The 22,240-nt window shown below is 40.9% G+C and overlaps 1 protein-coding gene across 1 annotated transcript in view; it reads right to left on the bottom strand.

Annotated features, from left to right (window-relative positions):
* Positions 1–16,584: 16,584 nt before the first annotated feature.
* The window catches only part of rpusd1 (RNA pseudouridine synthase domain containing 1), a 46,041-nt gene continuing 40,385 nt past the window's right edge, over positions 16,585–22,240 (bottom strand). The window contains exon 6 of the mRNA XM_072559374.1: positions 16,585–17,827. Within this exon, the coding sequence (XP_072415475.1) occupies positions 17,598–17,827 (230 nt within the window). The 3' untranslated portion in view covers positions 16,585–17,597. The remainder of the gene's footprint in view (positions 17,828–22,240) is intronic.

Raw genomic sequence — 22,240 nt, 5'->3', positions numbered from 1 at the left:
TTACTGAATACGGAGGGGCCCAAATAGAATGGACACAGAGAAGACATTTCCACTCGAAGAGACTTGGACCTGAAGGAACAGTCTCAGAGTGAAGGGACAAATCTTTAGAACTGAGATGAGGAGGAATTTCTTCAGCCAAAAGGTGGTTAATCTATGGAATGCATTGCCACAGAGAGCTGTGGAGGCCAAGTGATTGAGTGTATTTAAGACAGAGATGGATAGGCTTTTGACTGGTGGGAGGATCAAGGGTTATGGGGAGAAGACAGAAAAATGTTTTTGAGAAATATATCAGCCATGATGGGATAGCAGAGCAGCCTCGATGGGCTGAATTGCCTAATTCTACACAGATATCTTATGGAAAGATTGGGTGAAAAACATGTTGTTTCCCAATGCTAGGAATTTTCATCTTTCTGACTCTTAAGAGTTTAGTTACACATCATAAAGGCAAAACGACTTATAATAAATGATACAGGTTTCAAGAAAAACAGACAGATACGACCCTACTTGGCTAGCTTCTACAAAAGAATCTGGAAAGATTGGCTTACGTATTGCTGTTGATGATCCAGGTCCTGTACATCAGAATCAGACAGAAATACAACAATACACAAGAAGGAGAGATAACGCCACAGAGGAAAAAAATATAGATTAGAACAAGGACTACCATATATACTCATGTATAGGTCAAATTTTGAAGACAGTTTTTTTTAAAAGCTAAAATAGGGGGTCGACTAATACACGGACACAAGTTTTGAGGGGTTGAAATTCATGCTGCACTTTTTAATCATATTAACTTTTGGATGTATAGTGAACAAAGTGTGATAAGACTTAGTAATGGTCTGAATGAAAGAATGAATCAAAACGTTCTGTTAGTAAACCAAGTGTGATAAATATGAATGAATGGAGATGTGAGATAATAAAGAGCAATGAATAGAATTACCAGTATGAATGAAAGAATGTAATTTAATGCGATATAGTAGGGTCGACTTATATAGGAGGTATGGAAAATACAAGATTCTTTGACCAAAATCAGGGGTTTTCTTATACACGAGATCAATCTATACACGAGTATATACGATAGTTTGTTAGACTCTTGTGATTCCTTCAGGAGACATCAAGTAACTGACTGTTAATGGGTTCCCCATAAGAATTTTTCAGTTTAACATCGATAATCCCATGAAACTAGTTGAAAAGGAGCAAAAAGTTATCTTGGATAGTATTCTTTCGCCGAGACCCCAAAGCTTTAAAACAGCTGCAGAATTTGCTGATTTGACTAAAATAACTACATGTCCAGAGTTCTGAAATATCAATAATTATCATGCTTTACAAATCCAAGTGTTGGCTCCAAGCAATGCTTTATTGTATTCATACGTTACTTTATCAAGGTTGGTCAATTTTAACAAAAATACAAATGAAAACTTATGATCCCAAGGAAAAGTGGCACCAAGTTTTACAACATCAGACAGGAAAATAAAAAGGTAAGCAGCAGGTTAGCATGTGTGCAGGAGGGTTTAGGTTCAAGGCAGACTATGAAAGGAAGGAATAACTCAGGAGATATTATTAGGGATGGTGGAAATCATGAGGGTAAGAAATCTAGTATAAAGGTGAGATATTAAAGGGTTACTTTGCTCTGCGGACCCGCAGGAAATGGGATGCCCCAGGGGTAGGGCGGTATGCCTCTGTCTTAGGGTGGTATGTCTGTCTTCCAGGTGGTGGTGGAGGTTGTTTTTCAGATTGGAGGCCTGTGACCAGTGGTGTGCCGAAAGGTTCAGTGCTGGGTCCACTATTTTTCATCATTTATATTAATGATTAGGATGTAAGCTTAAGAGGCATAGTTAGTATGTTTGCAGATGACACTTAAATTGGACAGCGAAGAAGGTTACCTCGGATTATAATGGGATCTTGGTAGATGAGCTAATGAGCTGAGAGGTGGCAGATGGAGTTTAATTTAGGTAAGAGTGAGGTACGGTATTTTGGGAAAGCAAATCTTCGCAGGACTTATACATTTAATGGTAAGATCCGAGGGAGTGTTGCTGAACAAAGAGACCTTGGGGTGCAGGTTCATAGTTCTTTGAAAATAGAGTTGCAGGTAGATAAGATAGTGAAGAAGGCATTTGGTATGCTTTCCGTTATTGGTCAGAGTACAGGAGTTGGGAGGTCATGTTGCGGCTGTACAGGCATTGGTTCGTCTGCTTTTGGAATATTGCGTGCAATTCTGGTCTCCTTCCTATCGGAGGTATGTTGTGAAACTTGAAAGGGTTCAGAATAAATTTACAAGAATGTTGCCAGAGTTGGAGGATTCGAAGTATAGGGAGAGGTTGAATAGGTTGGGGTTGTTTTCCCTGAAGCGTTGGAGGGTGAGGGGTGACCTTATAGAGGTTTATAAAATCATGAGGGGCATAAATAGGGTAAATAGATAAGGTCTTTTCCCTGGAGAGTCCAGAACTAGAGGGCATAGGTTTAGGCTGAGAGGGGAAAGATATAAAAGAGACCTAACGGGCAACTTTTTCACACAGAGAATGGTGCATGTGTGGAAAAGGCTACTGGAGGAAGTGGTGGAGGCTTGTACAATTGCAACATTTAAAAGGCATCTGAATGGGTATATGAACAGGAAGGGTTGGGAGGAATTTAGGCCAGGTGCTGGCAGGTGGGACTAGATTGAGTTGGGCTATCTGGTCGGTATGGACGAGTTAGAGTGAAGGCTCTGTTTCCGTGCTGTATATCTCTCTAACTATGACTCTAAATGCAAAAATGATCATTTGAGCCACCGACGTTACAGCAGACGATTAAGAGATTTCACAGGGAAAATCTACCCAATTTCTGCTGTTTTTAACTGAAACAACATTCTTCTGTTTCAGCTATATTTCTTTTGCACCATTACTGCCTCATCTGCTGAGTGTAACCAGTAATCTGGGGAGATGGTGATGTACCTTAAAAGGGGTGCAACAAACTAATTCCTGGATGGTCGGATTATTCCCTGTGGAAAGGTTAGATAGACAGGTTCATATTCTCTGGAGAAATGATAGATGATTTCTTTACCCAGAGTGGGGTGGTGAATCTTTGGAATTGAGGAGGTTCAGTCATTAAATGTGTTCAAAACTCAAATTGAGTTTCTACATGTTATAAACATGGAGAGGTACAGGGATGGAGCAGGAAAATGTTGCTGAAGGGGAAGATCAGCCATGATCTCAATTAATGGCCAAGTTGGTTTGAAGGGCTGAATAGCCTACTCCTTAATTCTATGTCAGAATCACTAGAAATCTCTGCATTGGTTTCCCATTCCCAGTCATCCTTGAACTCAGTGACTTGTTAGGGCACTTCAGATTGAAATACATTTGCTGTGGGTCTGGATTCACATGAAGGTCAAACCACACAAGATGTTTCCTTTCCTAAGGTTATTACTGAACCAGATGGAATTTTAAAGCAAGCTTTCCATGGTTCCCAACACTAAGACTAGCTTCCAATTCCAGATCTTTTAAAGCCTGAATTGAAACTCCATCAGCTGCAATGGCGGAATGTGAACACATGTCTACAACATTAGTCTGGATCACTAGTGGCATTACCATTACACCACTTAAAGCAATATGTCCATGTCTTGTCGCTGGCTTTTGCTGTTGACTTGGAATGCGATCCGTATTATGATTGAACTTACACAATCAAAGGGTTTCACATTTGCAAGTGATGTGACACAACTTAACTGCTTGATTCATGACCACACCCATTGAAAATGTGAGGCAACTTTGGCACAGGTCTGTTCGATTGCACGACACATCAAATCAACTTCTGTCCTCTCAGAAGAAAGCAAGAGAATAGCTAAAGACTCTGGATATATTACAGTGAGCTGTAGAGCTCTTCTAACCGGCTGTTTCCTGGTTAGGGGATCAGCCACGGACCGAAGAAATACCATGTGTTCAACTAATGTTTGTAATACAGAAAAGAAGGGAGCTGGAGAAGTGCCAAAACCACCTATTGCTGCATATCCTCAGAACCTGGTGTCACAGGCCCTCTGATTGGTCGGACAATACTTGAAACTCCACAGGGTTATGAATCTATGGAATTCCCTGCTCAGTGAAGTGATTGAAGCTAAGATAGATCATTTTTAAACAGTAAAGGAATTAAGGATAATGTTGTGGGTAAATGGAGCTGAGACCACAAAACGATCAGCCATGATCATACTGAATGGTGGAGTGGACTCTAAGGGCCAGATGACCTACTCCTATCCTGGTTCTTATGTTCTTATGAAACCTTGAGTTCTGAATTCCATGACTCTGAAGGAATGGTGAGCCGTTTCTTGGAATCTGGGATTCCTCATCTTGCTTCCCACTCCTCCAGCTTCCCCATTGTCTAAGAAAAGCCCAGTGTCAAATGTTCAACCATTTTACCCAGAAGTCGGGGTTTGGGTGGGTTTGTATGATTGAGATTTGACTGAGGCATTGGGGCAGAGGTATCTTCTATCCCAATTGTTTCTGTGTTAAATCTTTGTGATTAACAATTAAGAAGGCGTCCAGTCAAGTCAGGTGACAATCAATTCACTGAAGCAGGCATTGTTAGAGTCGTAGTGACACACAGCATGGAAACAGACCCTTCGGTCCAACTTGTTTATGCTGACCAGATATCCTAAATTAATCTAGTCCCATATGCCACCATTTGGCCCATATCCCTCTAAACCCTTCCTGTTCATGTTCCTATCTAGATGTCTTTTAAATGTTGTAATTGTATCAGCCTCCACCACTTCCTTTGGCAGCTCATTCCATACATGAACCACTCTTTGTGTGAAAAAGGTGGCTCTTAGGTCCCTTTTAAATCTTTCCCTTCTCACTTTAAATCTATGCCCTATAGATTTGGGCTCCCCTGCCCTGGGGAAAAGACCCTGACTATTCATCCTAACCACGCCTCTCATGATTTTATAAACCAGAAGGTCATCCCTCAGCCTCCAATGGTCCAGGGAAAATAGCCCCAGATAGTCAGCCTCTCCCTTTTGTGCAAACCCTCCAACCTTGGCAACATCCTTGTAAATCTTTTCTGAACCCAAAGCAGGGTGACCAGAACTGAATGTTCTTTACATTTGCTCTTCTGGTCTGCCCCTACAGTAGTAATCCAGAACTGGATTTGCAAAGGCTGCATTCCGCCTTTTACTCAACCCACAATGTTTTTCTCATTCCACAAAGCTTTGTGCTAATGAGTGGGCAGCCTCAAAGATGAGGATTTAGTAACCATGGGAAAGAAGAGGTTTTTTTGTTTGAAAATTGTGTGGAGAAAATGAATAGAAACTCTGATCAACATTTTGCGCTGATGTGAACTAGAAATCTCTGCTGATATATTTATACCTGTTACTATTTTTGCAGCTCATTTGCAAATCTGCTTTAGTAGCGGAGGTATTTACTTCGCATTCTAGCTCAGGTTAGATCCCCTACAGTATGGAAACAGGCCCTTCAGCCCAGCAGGTCCACACTGCCCCTCCGAAGAGTAACTCACCCAGACCCATTCCCTTACCCTATATTTACCCCTGACTAAAGCACCTAACATTATGGGCAATTTAGCTTAGCCAATTCAACTAACTGCACATCTTTGGATTGTGGGAGGAAACTGGAGCACCAGGAGGAAACCCACGCAGACACAGGGAGAATGTGCAAACTCCACACAGACAGTTGCCCGAGGCGGGAATTGAACCTGGGTTCCTGGTGCTGTGAGGCAGCAGTGCTAACCACTGAGCCAGATATTCCAAAGATTAGAAAACTGTTGGAGCAATGTGGCCTGGAGTTCTATGGTGGGACCATGTGGAATCCCCAACCAAGCAGACCCCGTGGGAATTCCATGGGAAGTTCTAATTTCCGAAGAGCAACAATTTGCCTGAAGCCCAAAGGATCCATAAAAAGGAATCCCATTCCAACACTAAAACAGATGACACCACCACTGGCAAGGGAAGCGAAGGCTTGTTGCATTCTCAAAGCGGAAATGGTTATTGGAATTTGAAATTTTAACATTCAACGCATCCTTCTGAGGGTAAAAATTCATGTATCCCCTATTTGGCCTTAAAGTGAGCCAGGGTTTGTTCCAAAAGAAAAATAGACAAGAGGATGAAAAGGAGCAATTGGTATACATAATATCCAGGTAAATAGTGTCAAAGTAAAATATAATATTAATTTATTGCAACAGGTATTTGTGAAAATAGGGTACAAAGTGTCAAGTCACCATTGGCTAGTGCCATTTTAATTACATCAATTATAAAAAGAAATTAGTCACACAAAGTTAGGACAAATTACATCTTTTGTTCCATCCGCAGCTTCGCAATTTCCTAAGGGAATATGGGACACCGCCACATTTTGCAACCGGCAAACCATTCCCAGACGACGCATCACCAAGTCGGAACCACGCTGAAGTAGCCCCTGCTTCAGTTGACCGCACTAGAATGTCAACTCATCACCACCAATAATTGAGCCACAGTCATAGCCAGGAAACTATCCCAACTCTCCAGGACAGAGGTCCATCTCAACCGACCACCTGACTGAACTCCTGAGGACCAAGAGATCATTCATTCAAGAGATCAGTCAGTCTGCTTCCATTGCAGGCACCCCATTGAGGAAAAGAAAGGGCCCTAATACATTGATTCTAGAACAGTAGCTCAAGCCATGATCACCATTACCATGAGGAATGGACTGGATCCGCTGCTCAACAGTTCCCAGGAACCTCTCTCCACCAACGCAGCCGCAGAAAGAAGAAAAAAAATGAATTTGATTCAAAAGTTAATTATTTTTTTAAAATAACACTTTAAAAAGAAATATGCGGTTGGTCAGGCAAGAGGGACGGGCTTGCCAGGAGCCCGAACACCTCCTCCCCTGCTACTTCCACCATCGTCACAAAAAGCATGACAGCGATTGTCCTATTTATAATCTAAGCATTGACATTCACATCTTTAGGAGAAAAAAAATCCCCACTCCCACCAGTGAAAAAGCCTGTGGAATCAAGTGTTAATTGGGCACATAAGTCGTGCCCTAGTGACCCTCTGATAGAACAATAGAGCACAGGAACAGGCCCTTCACCCCAATGTCTGTGCTGACCATGCTGCCATTCTCAACTAATCCCATCTGCCTGTACATAGCCCATATCCCTCTATTCCCTGCCTGTTAATGTGTCTGTCTAAATGCCTCTTGAACACTGCCATCATTTCTGTTTGAACTACCTCTCCTGACACAGTCCCCAGAACAGATATATCCTGCCCAGTCTGAAGATGTTAGCTGGTCAGAGCCAGACAGCCAGCCAGCTAATGCGAAAAGCAGCAACTCCATAATTCATTGTGGAGAACGATCACTGTCCACTCGATGCCAGTGATTTCGGGAGTACCACTCCTTGCATGAAAAGTCCAAGCATTGTTCTATTAACCTGTTAAACTGGAACCAAATATTCAGGCACAGATATTGTGCAATGACGATTAAACTGTTCAAGGACAGCCTCATTTTAATTTTACGGCAGAATGTAATAATAGCTCAATTACAAAGCATTTTGGAAACACTCCAGCATACTTAGCTGACAGGCTCAGGTACTAACTATGGTACTAATTCAGCTCAGATTCAACTCTTCCAGCATTTTAATTTTCATTGAGAAAGACTACCCCAGTGAATCATAGTTTGTTGATGACTGCTCCTTCCCAGTCTGTTCCTTCAGCCACTAATAAGCCTTTGCCTCATTCTCCACAGTCCTCTATGACCGTGCCTATGGTCCATCTCCAACTGAGCCTCCTCCTCTTTGAAAGTTTTATTTCCTCATTGACTGATCAAAGGCATTTTGTTTTTGTGAGGGTTTTACATTACATGTAAGTTCTTTTTTTTATTTAAAACAGGATGCTTGTTTTCTTTGCATTATAGTTTCAAGCTCGAAATAACAACACTAATTTCATGTAATGTCTCAATTTTTGCAAAGTTGAGTACAGAAAACATAGAACAAAGGTGGAAATGTATAAATTTGAAGTCAGTCAAAACATTGCTGCCTGTGGCCTATCACATCAAATTCCATTCATCACTATCCTTTCATTCAACGAGTTACATTGTTTCTTCATTAATTCAACATTAATACTAAAATCTTCTTCCTTGTTTTCAAATGCTTCATTCCATCCCTTTCAATGCGATCTCCTTCAACCCCACAACAATCTGAGACATCTACACTCATCTAAAACCCAACTCCTTCTTGAGTATCTCAAAGTTGCTGGTTGTGCTTTCAGATGCTTGGGCCCAAAGATCCAGAATTTCTTCCCTAAACGTCTCCATCACTCTCCCGCACTTAACTCCTTTAAGGTGCTCCTTAAAACCTACTCCCTTAGGCAAGATTTTGGTCATTTTCCTGAATATCTCCCTAAGAGTCTTGCCATCATATGAAGGCTGATAAATCGCCAGAGCCTGATAATCTACATCCCACAGTCCTTAAGGAAGTGGCCCTAGAAATAATGGATGCATTAGGTGGGGGGAGCGTTATCTTCCAAGATTCTTTAGACTGTGGAACAGTTCCCACAGATTGGAGAATAGCTAATATAAACCCACTATTTAAAAAGTGTGATGGAGCAAAAACAGAGAACTTTAGGCTAGTGAGTCTAATGTCAGTAGGGGGACAGATTCTAGAGTCCATCAACAAGAATTTTATAATGGAGCACTTAGAAAACAGGAGCAGAATCATACACAGTCAGCATGGGATTTACAAAAGTGAAAACATTCTTGACAAATCTATTGGAATGCTTCAAGGATGTAATTAGTGGAATTGATTAGGAAGCCATTGGATGTGGTTGATTTGGACTTTGAGAATGCTTTCAACAAAGTTCCACATAAGAGATTAATGTGTAAAATTAAAGTGCATGGAATTGGGGTCGTTAATTGAGATGGATGGAAAATTGGGTTGCAGGTAGGAAATAAAGAGTAGAAATAAATATGTCTTTTTCTGAATGGAAGTCAGTGACTAGTGGGGTACTACAGGGATCAAAAAAGGGGAACCCAATTATTCATAATATGTAATATCGTAAAATTTGCAGATGATACAAAGCTGGGTGGAGACTGAGCTGTGAGGAGGATGCAGAGATGTTGCAGTGTGATTTGGATAGGCTGAGTGGTTGAGTGACAGATGTGGATAAATATGAGGTTAATAGCAAGGCAGATTATTATTTGAATGCCTGTAAACTGAGAGAGGGGAATATTCACTGGGACCTGGGGTGTCCTCATGCACACGTCACTGGAAGTAAGTGTGCAGGTGCAGCAGGCAGGAAAGAAGGCAGACTGTATGTTGGCCTTCATAGCAAGAGGATTCAAGTACAGGAACAAGGATGTCTTCCAACAGTTATACAGAGCATTGGTGAGGCCACACTTGGAATATTGCAAGTAGTTTTGGTCTCCTTATCTGAGAAAGGATGTTCTTGCTTCCTCTATAACAAGAACATCCTTTCTCAGATAAGGAGACCAAAACTGCACGCAATATTGCAAGTGTGGCCTCACCAATGCCCTGTGTAATTGTTGCAAAGATTTACCAAATTGATTCCTAGGATGGCAGGACTTACAAAGCGAGATTGAGTTGGTTGGGATTACATTCAACGGTGTTTGAAAGAATGAGGGGGGATCACATAGAAACCTATAAAATTGTAGGAGGACTAAACAGATTAGGTACAGGAAGAATATTTCCAGTGGTGGGTGAGTCCAGAACCAAGGTAAAGAGTAAACCTTTTACGACTTATTTGAGGAGAATTTCTTCACCCACAGAGCAATGGGCCAGTAGAATGCACTCCCACAGAAAGTGGTTGGGGCCAAAATATTATGTGTTTTCAAGAAGGGGGTAGATTTAGCTCTTGTGGCTAAAGGCATCAAGGGACATGGAGGGACGGTAAGTTAGGGTATTGATCTCGATTTCCTGCCTGCAACCCAATTTTCTGTCCATCTCCATTCAGTAGCCCCAATCCCAGGCACGTTAATTTTACACATTAATTTCTTGTGTGGAACTTTACTGAAAGCCATCTGAAAGTCCAACTAAACAAGATCATATTGACTGACAAAGCAGGCTAAGGGGAACAAATGGCATATTCCTGCTCCTCTCATCTCTGTTTCTATATTTTATTTTGCAATGCACTTGTGAAGTAGTAGATGTTTTAATGTGTTATAATACTGTAGAAGTACAAATTATTGCTGTTGTTATCCGGTGTCAGGTCATAGATTAGCCATGATGCAGTTGAATGATGGAACGGGGGCTAAATGGTTTTCTTCTGTTCCTTTGTTTCTAAAGTGTGTACATCTCACTCCTCCCCACATACATAATGATGTTTTTAATTGCGAAGCTGAATCTTTCACATGATTTCACTTCAAGCTTTGAAGTTTATTTGTCAATGACAAAAAAAGGCAGTGGTTATTGGCTTAATTGAAATGTGAAGTGTTCTGCTGAAACATTATTATTCTGTCACCCATTTTGAAGTCACCAACTAACATTACGATATTGAATCAAAGCACTTATGGTCCTTTCCCAATTGCTGTGCCTTCCTGTGTACTGCTTTTGTGATCACTGATATCAAACCAATGTGTCACAGCATCTCCATACTTATCCTCACAATGTTCTGAATTCAAGTCCCACTCCAGGGCTTGAGCATAAAAATCATTCTGGTGCAGTACCAAGGAAATGCTGCACAGCTGCAGGCACCGTCCTTCAGATGAAATGTGAAACACATTTTATATTCCTCTGGGCTCTACACCCTCAATGCACATTCTCCTTTTGTTTTAATATGGTGTAAGAACACATACTTTCTTCTCCTCTCCTACCAAAGCATAACCTTACCCCTTGTGCCTTTGAGGAATGCATGGAAATTCAATCTGCACAGGGTGAGGTGCTAACAATGAGTGAGCTATAGTATTACAACCAGGTGAGGTTCCCCCAATTTATTACAGTTTTAGACAGGGTACACCAAACTGTTAAGCTCCCAGGTGAGAAGGGGTGAACTGATTTTCTTTATTCACCTACCAATAAGGCTAATTTATTGACCAATTTGAGGAAATCACTGAATGATTGTCCCTCTGACAGCACAGAGTTGTGATTACATAATTGACCCTAAGGTCAGGGACCCAAACCAAAATCCTGCCTCAAGATTTCAATGTTGAATTGTCCAATGATCAAGAATCCACAGCCCAGAAGATTCACAATTCTCTGAGTGAAGATGGTTCTGCTCACTTCAGTCTGAAATCCTGACACTACTTGTTTTAATTCTAATCATGATTTGGAGATGCCGGTGTTGGACTGGGGTGTACAAAGTTAAAAATCACACAACACCAGGTTATAGTCCAACAGGTTTAATTGGAAGCACATTAGCTTTCGAAGCGACGCTCCTTCATCAGGTGATAGTGACTATCACCTGATGAAGGAGCGTCACTCCGAAAGCTAGTGTGCTTCCAATTAAACCTGTTGGACCATAACCTGGTGTTGTGTAATTTTTAGCTTTAATTCTAGATACTCTGGTCAGGTGACCAGTCTGCCGGCTTCAGACTTTGTGATATATTAAGATTTTCTTTACATTTTTGTACCTGTTACTTTAATACTACCACAAAAATGAACTGTGATTTTGCTTTTCTTTTATTACTTTTCAGTTGGCACTCAAAGCTTATTCTTCTAGCCTCGGACACAAAGTGTATTCTGAACACAAAACCACTTCCTGCACAGGCGATCTATTGTTATCTGATACATGTCGAAAAATCTCATCAAAAACAGCCACATTCTTACCAGCTTAGTCATACGCCACAATGAAGCAGAAACTGCATGTGAGAATGTACAGAATGTCTGAAATGTATTCAAGCTTCCTAAAAATTAAGTGTCTCCCACACTTTGACAGGTTTTATAATGATATAGAAGAACAACGGAGAGCAAGGAAATATCCAAACACTAATGTTTGATTAATTCTTTAATTTACAGTGCAATAAACCAATTGTGATCATCTCTGTAAAAAGAAAGCCAATCACAACATTCTTCAAGGGTGGAAGTGCAGTAATAGTAATGTCATTGGACTAGTATTCCAGAGACCTGGGCGAATGTTCTGCAGACATAGTTTGAAATTTCATCATGGCAGGTGGTGAAATTTGTATTCAATAAAAATTCTGTCATAAAAAGCTAACCTAATGGTGACCTTGTAATCACTGTCAGTTATGTATGAACCTATCTGGTTCACTAATGAACTTTGGGAAAAGAAATCTGCTATCTTTACCTGGCCTGGTCTATATCTGATCCCTGACCCCTGCTGTTGACTCTTAACTACCCTCTGGGCAATAAGGGATGTGCTATAAATGCAGGCATAATCAGAAAGCTACAATCTATGAATAAACATAAATTAAAGCACCCAGTTGTATCAAACTGCTACAAAGTCTAAATAAAAGAATACAATCGTACAGAATACCCAGCATTGACCTAGCCACCACAAACATCAATGAAAAACACAGTTTTGTCAACCTTGCAAATTCTCCTTAGGAGAAAGTGAGGACTGCAGATGCTGGAGATCAGAGCTGAAAATGTGTTGCTGGAAAAGCGCAGCAGGTCAGGCAGCATCCAAGGAGCAGAAGAATCGACGTTTCGGGCATGAGCCCTTCTTCAAATTCTCCTTACCCACATCCAAGAGCTTCTGTCAAAATTGGGAGACATATTCCGCAGACTAGGTATGCGAAAGCCTAATACAGTCATACCTGTGGAATCATGCCCAATAAAGTCCAAGATACTCCTATCACCATCCCGCATATGACCTGCCTCACCAGCAGAGGTGGTGGAACAGTGGTATACTGTCTAAGGAGTTGCGCTGGGAGTCCTCAACATTGACACTGGATCTCATGTCGCATAATATCAAGTCAAACATGGAAATGAGACTCCTGCAGTTTGCAATTTTGCACCTCCTCCCACTCCTAGGCTGAGGTATCTGTACTCTTCCATGGACATCACTTGGATAAAGCTCTGGGTGTGGCTAGGGTGCTTCAATTTCTATCAACAAGATGGGGCTTGGTAGCACTGCTACTAAGTTGGCTGAGTCTTAAAGGACATTGCTGCTAGATTATGTCTGTGGCAGGTGGGTGGGGAACCAACAAGACAGAAAAAATACTTGACCTCATCTCACCAATGTAGCTGGTGCAGATGTGTCCGTCCATGAGAACATTGGTAGAAATGACCTCTGCAAAGTCACTGGGGAAAGAAAGCCCTGTCTTCATATGGAATATAGCCTACAATGTGTTATGTAACATTACTGGGCATCTGTGAGTTGCTGTTCCACAATTGCATTTAATCACAACTTACAATCCTGTGGCCCAACATATCTCCCACTTTACCATTACCATCAAGCCAGGGGATCAATCTTGATACAGTGAAGAGTCAGGAGGGCATGCCAGAAGCAGCACCAGGTATACCTGGAAATGAGACGTCAATCTGGTGCTAAGTGAATGTTCCATTTTGGCCATGTCCTGAGGTCCCCAGTATCGCAGATGTCAATCTTTGGCAAATCCAATTCAATTCATTAGGTATCCAGACATGGCTAAAGAGACTGGAGACTGCAAAGGCCATGGGCCCTGATAATATTCTGGCAATAATCCTAAGGACTTGAGGTCCAGATCTAGCTGTGACCTTAGTCCAACCGTTCAAGAACAGTTCAAACCCTGGGTTCTACCAAATGTTGTGGTAAGTCACGTGCACAAAAAGCACAACAAAGCTAACCCACAAAGATAATTTTCTCTCTGACTGGGTTCTACCAGGGCCATTCAGTTTGAACATGGTGAAAAGAGCTGAAACTCCAAATGTGAGATAAGAGTGACTGCACTTTGACAGCAAGGCATGTTTGATGGAGTATGGTATCGAGAAGTCGAGCAAAAACTGGAGGGCATGGAAAGTGACTAAAGCTCTGTTGTTTGGTGTCATATATTGTACAAAAGAAGATGAGTGTACTAGTTCGAAATCAACCATCTCAGCCCCAGGACATCTCTGCAGGAGTTGCTCAGGATGGCATCCATGGCTCAACCATCTCCAGCTGCTTCAACAATGATTTTCCCTCCATTATCTGGTCAAAAGTGGATATATTTGCTGATGATTGCACCAGGATCAGCACCATTTGTGACTCCTCGGATACTGAAGCTGCCTGTGTCCAAATACAAGAACTGGGATAACTTCAAGCTGTGCAGATCAGGTGAATTGGCCATGCTAAATTGCCCATAGTGTTAGGAGCATTAGTAAGGGAGAAATGGGTCTGGGTGGGTTAACTCTTCAGAGGGTCGATGTGGACTTGTTGGGCTGAAGGGCCTGTTTCCATACTGTAGGGAATCTAATCTAATCTAATCTTGTTCTAATCAGTGGTAAGTAAAATTTATGCCTCACAAATGCTGGACAATAATTATCTCCAACATGAGAGAATCTAATATCACCTCTTGATGTTCAACGTTGAAACTCACTGGAGCTTGGCATTGACAGAAACTGATCCAGACCAACTGTATAAATACTGTGGGATTGAAAGCAGATTAGAGGTTAGTAACCTTGCAGCCATTAACTCACCTCCTGACTCTCCAAAGCCTGACCACTACCTATAAGGCACATGTCAAGAGTGTAAAAAATACTTCCCACTTATCTAGTTGAGTGCAGCTACAACTCAACTCGAAAAGCCTGACAGCATCCAGAACAAAGCAGCTCACTTGACCATCATCCCATCAACTACCTTCACCACTGCAATTATGTAATAGCAATTTACACTCCTTAAAGGATGCAGAGTAGTAACACACAAAGGCTCCTTAAGATCTAGAAGTACAAGGACAGCAGACGCATGGGTCCACTACCACTTGCAAGTGCCCTTCCCAGTCAAATGCCATCTTGACTTGGAATTTTATTGCAGTAGCTTCAATGTCATTGGATCAAAATCCTGGAAATGTCCTCCTTCTATGGGTGTCCCTGTATCCCAAGGATTGAGTGGTTCAAGAAAGCAGCTCAACCACAACTTCTCCAGGTGGACAGTAAAAATGGGTGGGCAGTAAATGCTGGCCTAACCAGCCACACCCATATCCCATGTACACACTTTTTAAAGTAACAAACATGTTATCATGTGGATTTCCCACTATTTAATGTGCAAACTTTTGTGCCAACATAATAGAAGAAAAACTACCTTAAGACGATATAAAATAGTCGCACAGATAGTCTTGGATAATGTTGTCATAAGTTACGTTAGCCTATTGATTTTGGGTTATTTATAAAGTTAGAGAGCCTGAAGGTCTTTTTGCAGCAAGAATACACAAGTAGTTTCTGATTTTGTGAGCAAAGGGTGTTTCCAGTATGAGTCATAGCATCTTAGAGTCATACAGTATGGGAAAAGACCCTTCAGTCCAACCAGTCCATGCCCATCTAAATACTAAACAAGTCCCACCTGCCTATGCTTGGCCCATTTCCCTCCAAACATGTCTTATTCATGTATTTGTCCAAATGCCTTTTAAACATTGTAACTGTACCCACATCCACCATTTCCTTCTGGAAGTTCATTCCACACACAAAATACTCTCTGTATAAAAAAGTTGCCCCTCATGTCCTTTTTCAATCTTTCTCCTCGCCCCTAGTCTTGGAATCCCTTACCACAGGGAAAAGACACCTGCCATTCACCTTTTCCATACTCTTCATTATTTTATAAACATCTATAAGGTCACCTCCCAACCTCCTACACTCCAAGGAAAAACATCCCAGTCTATCCAGTATCTCCCTATAATTAAACATTCCATTCCGGTCAACATCAAACTCTCCATTCCCAGCAACACCCTGGAAAATCTTTTCTGAACCCTCTCCAGCTTAATAATATCCTTCCCATAACAGTGCGACCAGAAGTGAACACGGTACTCCAGAAGAGACATTAATGTACAACCTCAACATGATACCCCAACTTCTACACTCAAATGTCTGAGCAATGAAGGCAAGCGTGTAAAATGCTTTCTTAAACACAATGTATACATGTGATGCAAACATCAAAGAATTATTTACCTGATTCCCAAGTCTCTTACTTGCCAGTTGTGAGGTTATAGAACCTTTCTTCCACCAGAAGGCTCTTCCACCCTCTGTCCCAATTTAATGCTGAGGTTCAGCTCCACTAATATATAAGCTACCCTGCAATATCTTGCCTGAATTGCTAATGGATGTGCAGGTTAAATGGATTGGCCATGCTAAATTGCCCATATTGTCCAGGGATGCACAGGTTAGATGGATTACCATGGTAAATATGGGGTTAAAAGGATAGGGGGCTGGGTTTGGGTGGGATCCTCTTCAGAGGGTTAGCACAGACTCGAAGGGCCGAACAGCCTCCTTCTACAACAATTTAGGAATTCAGTGATAGTGAAGCTATGTACACCACTTGAACAACCATCCAGTCCAGATTAAATGCGTGGCTAAGCGCAATCTGGGATTCAAACATGGGCCTTACCGTGTTAATGTTTACCTACTGATCAACTGGAAAACAATAAAGGTGTATTTAGGAGTTCTTCAATTTGGAATGTTTCTATTGGATAACTTTGGATAGGAGTGAAATCAACATTTATTTTTTCTATTTGCTATTTTATGAATACAAAATGCATAGCAATCAGTAACAAGAAATAGGAATCTTCAAAAATCTGAGTATTTTGTTAGTGCCCTTCATGACATCAGAATACAGAATAAACCAATGAAATAATTTTGAATTGTCATCTCTGTTATATTGTAGAAGTTTCACAAACACAGGTGTGATAATAATCAATAAATCCACCTCAGTGTTGTTGATCGGGTGATGAATATTAGGCAAAACACCATTGAAAATTTTCCAGTTCTTCCTTAGAAGATTCCTTTGTACTTTTGATGTCTACCTAAAGGCCAAAGGGTTTAACATTGCATCTGATTAAGATCACTACTGAATCGATTTGATTTATTGTAGTCACATGGACTGAAGTTCATGGAAAGTTTTGATTTGCATGCAGTACAGGCAAGATCATAGAACACAAAGACATACATATCACAGAGTTCTTAGATAGAGTGAGGCATACAGCGTTACAATGCATTACTCCAAATATTCCCACAGTACTTGATTTTGTATTCAATGCTGTGAAGTGAGCTGAGCCCAAAGCCAGTTCAGAGGCAAGTGTGCTATTAACTGAGTCAGAACTGACACCATGTGATGCCCTCAGTGTGATGACTCAAGAGTGTTGGGACACAAAATGGCTAAACTGCAACAAAAATAATGTGCAATAGATGCAAAACTACTTATAGCACACTAGTAAATTTTCTGTGGTATTGCTTATGGTTTTATCAGGGCATAAACTCGTAAGAACTGGAACATTACATTCCATAAGCAAAAGACAGCTGAAATACCATCAAGACCTCTCTGCCAACAAACAGAGATGAAGACACAGCTGCTCAAAATTAAGATTGCTAACTCTATCCCAAACTATGCACAGTGTCCCATTATCTTGTAGCATAGTGTAACTCCTAAGAAGATTGCATCTAATTTATAACATTCTGTCCTTCCTAAAAAAAACCAATCAAATTTCATATACAATTACTATGTGTGGGATATACTGAAAAAAACGTCTATCTTTCAGACTGCAGTGATAGCTTTTTTTCTCAGCATAAGGCTGTTCCTATGAACCATCTGTAGCACAAGGTCTTCTCATTAGTATACACTGCAAATTCATTTTGACAAAGGAATATTTCCTGTCATGGTTGGGAGTTCTATTCATCTGAGGACTCATGGAATATGCCACAGAGGACTGGAGCAATAGAAGTCTAGCAAAGACAAACCTGGAATACCTGAACAAGCTCCGCAGCGACACATATATCCCATTTCCATTTTCTTTCCAGCTGCAACAGCCTGGGGGGATATATTAAACGGAAGGGAAAATATAAGAATATTTCTTGAATTTCAAAGTATTGCTCTTTAATAAGAACAAAATTAAGAAGAAAAATCATCTTAAATATACAGCATACAACATTAGGAGAAGTAGGCCACTTTGCTCTTTGAACCTGGTCTGCCATTCAATAAGATTCTGGCCAATTTGATTATTCCATATTCCTGCCGACCTTTGACCTCTTGCTTCTCTATCTAGCACTGCTTTTAGAAACAACGTTCAGCTAACACTCCCTTTGGGAAAAAGCAGTTCCTTTGACTCACCATCATTTGTTGGAAAACATTTTTCCTCATTTCAGTTGTAAATAGATGACCCCTTACTTTTAAACAGTGAATTCTTAAACAGTTCAAGATTTTCCCATGTGAGGAAAAATCCTTTCAATATGCTCCCTGCCAAGATTCTCAGGTTTTTATTGATTTCAATCAAGTCATGTCTCATTCTTCGAAACTCCAGTGGATATGAGTCTGGCTTGTCCAACCTATCCTCATAAAACAATCCACCCTTTCTAGGTATTAGTCTAGTACATCTTCCCTGAACTTTTACCAGTGCACTTACATCCTTTAGTTAAGCCTCATTGGTGTGGCACACTGGAAATCCAACCTATACCCGGAGTAATCACAAATGTCAAAGATTTTATCAAATTACACGGTGCCCCCAATTTACCTTTCTTTTTGATCCAGGTAAATAGAAAACACAGACCAGGTTTCTCCTTAACAAGAAGTACTATTTCTGACAAATAAATGGTATAGCATAATAAATAGCGTGTGAGTACACTAACTTTCTTTAAAAAGTGCAGCAATCTCTTCCACAATTTATATCAGTCCTTTTTCCAATTCAGTCTGCAATCAAAAATACAGGAAAATAAAAAAAAGTCTCCATTTTTATAAACTGAAACAACATTTCAAAAATGTATTTCATCATAAGACATGCAATACACAAACAACAAATGTAAGATTCATATCCATTCATCGACTCCCTCCACACCACGCCCCACCCCCAACTTATGCAACCCTGTGCAATCTTCACAGTTTTGTAAACCTTTAACTTATTCCATACCTGGGCCAAGAACCTTCAACGATATTTTGTAAAAGCAAAATCAGTTTGGATCAGTCCTGATGTAGAGTCATACCACACTCAAAAGTCTTATCTCTATTTCTCTCCACAGATTATGCCATACCTGTTTAGTTTCTCCAGCACTCTCTGTGTTTGTTTGCAATGATATTATCTTTTTCAGCAATGTGAATAATCTTGACATTAAATGGCTGACATCAAAGACTCCACCTGGATAGACTTGAATTTTGAGTTTTAAACATTTCAATGAACATCACTGGATTGTGGTCAGTGTAGATTAATGTTTCTTTCTTCCTGTACTAGACATAGACAAAGTTATAGAGTCATACAGCACAGATTAGATTAGATTAGATTACTTACAGTGTGGAAACAGGCCCTTCGGCCCAACAAGTCCACACCGCCCCGCCCCGCCGAAGCGCAACCCACCCATACCCCTACATCTACATTTACATTTACCCCTTACCTAACACTATGGGCAATTTAGCATGGCCAATTCACCTGGCCTGCACATCTTTGGACTGTGGGAGGAAACCAGAGCACCCGGAGGAAACCCACGCAGACACGGGGAGAACGTGCAAACTCCACACAGTCAGTCGCCTGAGGCGGGAATTGAACCCGGGTCTCAGGCGCTGTGAGGCAGCAGTGCTAACCACTGTGCCACCCACAAACAGAACAGACCGTTTGGTCCAACCAGTCCATGCTGAGCATAATCCCAAACTAAACTAGTCCTATCTGCCTGCTCCTCCCCTGTATCCCTTCAAACATTTCTCATTCACACACCCTATCCAAAAATATTTTAAACACACACGCAAACCACCCTCTGTGTAAAACATTCGCCCCTCATGCCTTTTTTAAATCACTCTCCTCTTACCTTATTCTTGAAATCCTTAACCTTGGGAAAAAGGCATGTACCATTAACCCTATCTATACCCCTCATGATTTTATAAACCTCTGTACAATCACCTCTCAACCTCCCATGTCCCAGTGAAAAAAGTCCAGTCTATCCAGCCTTTCCTTATAACTCAAACCTCCCTTACCCAGCAACATCCTGGTAAATTGTGGAAGAAAGTATTATAATCCAGAAGTCTCCTTTTCTGTGGTAGCAAACTTCTTCAACAGGCCCAGTTTCTTAGAGAAGTGCTTCTCTACACCTCACTCCTTATCCTGTAACAAGACTGCAACTCTTCCCAAATTAATACTTTGAAAGATCTTTGATTTATTAGGAATGCCTTCAGTTTCTCAGGGCAGCCAGGCATTCAGCTGGCCATACCACTCCTACCTGTGTTTTTATTTGGTAGTCTTAATGAATTTGTTAAAGTAACTCCTGCTGTAGTCAAATTATACACTAATTGTTAAAGTAACTCCCACTGTAAAATTACATATAAAGGCAACAATTCATTAAGAATCTCACAATTTTCTGTTTAGTTTTAGAAACAGGGAATTCTGTTAGAGCTTTTACTTTTCCTATCTTTGGCAACACTTATCCTCGCCCTGCAATAAGTGCTAGAAAGGTAACCTTGCTATTGCAAATTTACTTTTAGCTAAATTTATTACTAAACCAAACTGTTATTGCTTAAACAAATTTCTTCTCATCTCACATGCGATTCCCATGTGTTATTATACACCACAACATTGTCTAAATAAAGATCACAGTTATGGACCTTAGCTACAACCTTTTATAAGGCTCTGGAAGGTAGCTGGGATGTTCCTTAAACCAGCATTTGTATGAACCCATTTGGTGTAACAGAAGCAGATATTTCTTTAGCCTTTAATATTAGTGGCACTAGTTAGTACCCCTTCAATAGACCATATAATGTAGAAAACAAGAACACGAGTAGACCATTCAGCCCTTTGACCCGGCTCCCCATTCAATATGATCATGGCTGATCATCTAACTCAGTATCCTGTTCTCCGCTTTTTCCCCCATAGTCTTTGATTCCTTTAACCCTAACAACAATATCTATCTCATTCTTGAAAACGTACAATGTTTTGATCTCAGCCATTTCTGTGGCAAAGACATCAACAGGCTCACCACTCCCTGGACGAAAATATGTCTCCTCATTTCAGTTCTAAATGACCATATCCTTAGACTGTGTGCGCTAGTTCTGGATTCCTTGGTCGTCGGGACTATCTTTCCTGTGTTTAGCCAGTCTAATTCTGTTAGAATTTCTATAAGGTTTCCCCCTACCTCATTCTTCTAAATTCCAATAGTCTGAACTGATTCAGTCTCTCTTCGTATGTCAGGTCTGACATCTCAGGAATCAGTTTGGTAAACCTTCAATGCACTCCCTCCGTAGCCAGAACATTCTTCCTCAGATCAGGAGATCTAAACTGCACACAATATTCCATGTGTAGTCTCACAGAGGCCCTATACAATCGTAGCAAAACATCCCTGCTCCAGTACTCAAATCCTCTCACTTTGAAGGCCAAGATACTATTTGTTCCCTTCATTGCCTACTTACTTTCAGCAACTGGCACACAAAAACACCCAAGGTGTCATTGCATTTCCCCCTTTCTCCAACTATCATTATACGGGTAATAATCTGTCTTCCTGTTTTTGCTATCAAAGTGGATAACCTCATATTTATCCACATTGTATTTCATTTGCCATGCATTTGCCCACTCACTCAAATCTTAGAAAGGAATGAGGCATTACCAATCTTTTCAGTTGTTGTCTTTGTGACTACATTTAACTTTCTATCATTTATACAGAATCTAGCAATCCATCCAGATTAGGATATATCTGGGACCACATCTCCAGATTATAAATTCTGACTATGCTGACATGATCTTCACTTTGATCTTTTCTTAAATATGAGAACACAGTATCTATGCTCAGTATCACAGTATGTTCGTCTAGCTGGGAAGTTAGGTTGCAAATATTTGGTCCCCTTTCTAGGTGACATCCTCAGTGGAGCCTCCTATGAAGCACTGCTGTACTGTGTCTTCTAGAATTTATTTGGTTTTGTTCCCGCTGGTTCCGGTTGTTGGTTCCAGTTGTTTGCGCAGTGGGCGGTATATTGGGTCTCGGTCAATGTGTTTATTGATGGAAGAGTGCCAAGCTTCTAGGAATTCTCTGGCTGTCCTCTGTTTGGCTTGTCCTATTATTGTTGCATTGTCCCAGTCAAATTTGTGGTCCTTGTTGTCTGTGTGTAGAGATACTAGGGCCAGCTGGTCATGGTGTTTAGTGGCTAGTTGATGTTCATGAATGTGGATTGCTAGTTGTCCACCTGTTTGCCCTTCATGGTGTTTCATGCAGTCTCTGCATGGAATCTTGTACACCACGTTTGTCCTGCACATGATGG

This window comes from Chiloscyllium punctatum, chromosome 40, assembly GCF_047496795.1.
Source record: "Chiloscyllium punctatum isolate Juve2018m chromosome 40, sChiPun1.3, whole genome shotgun sequence".
NCBI lineage: Eukaryota > Metazoa > Chordata > Chondrichthyes > Orectolobiformes > Hemiscylliidae > Chiloscyllium > Chiloscyllium punctatum.
This window is presented reverse-complemented; position numbering and strand designations above follow the sequence as displayed.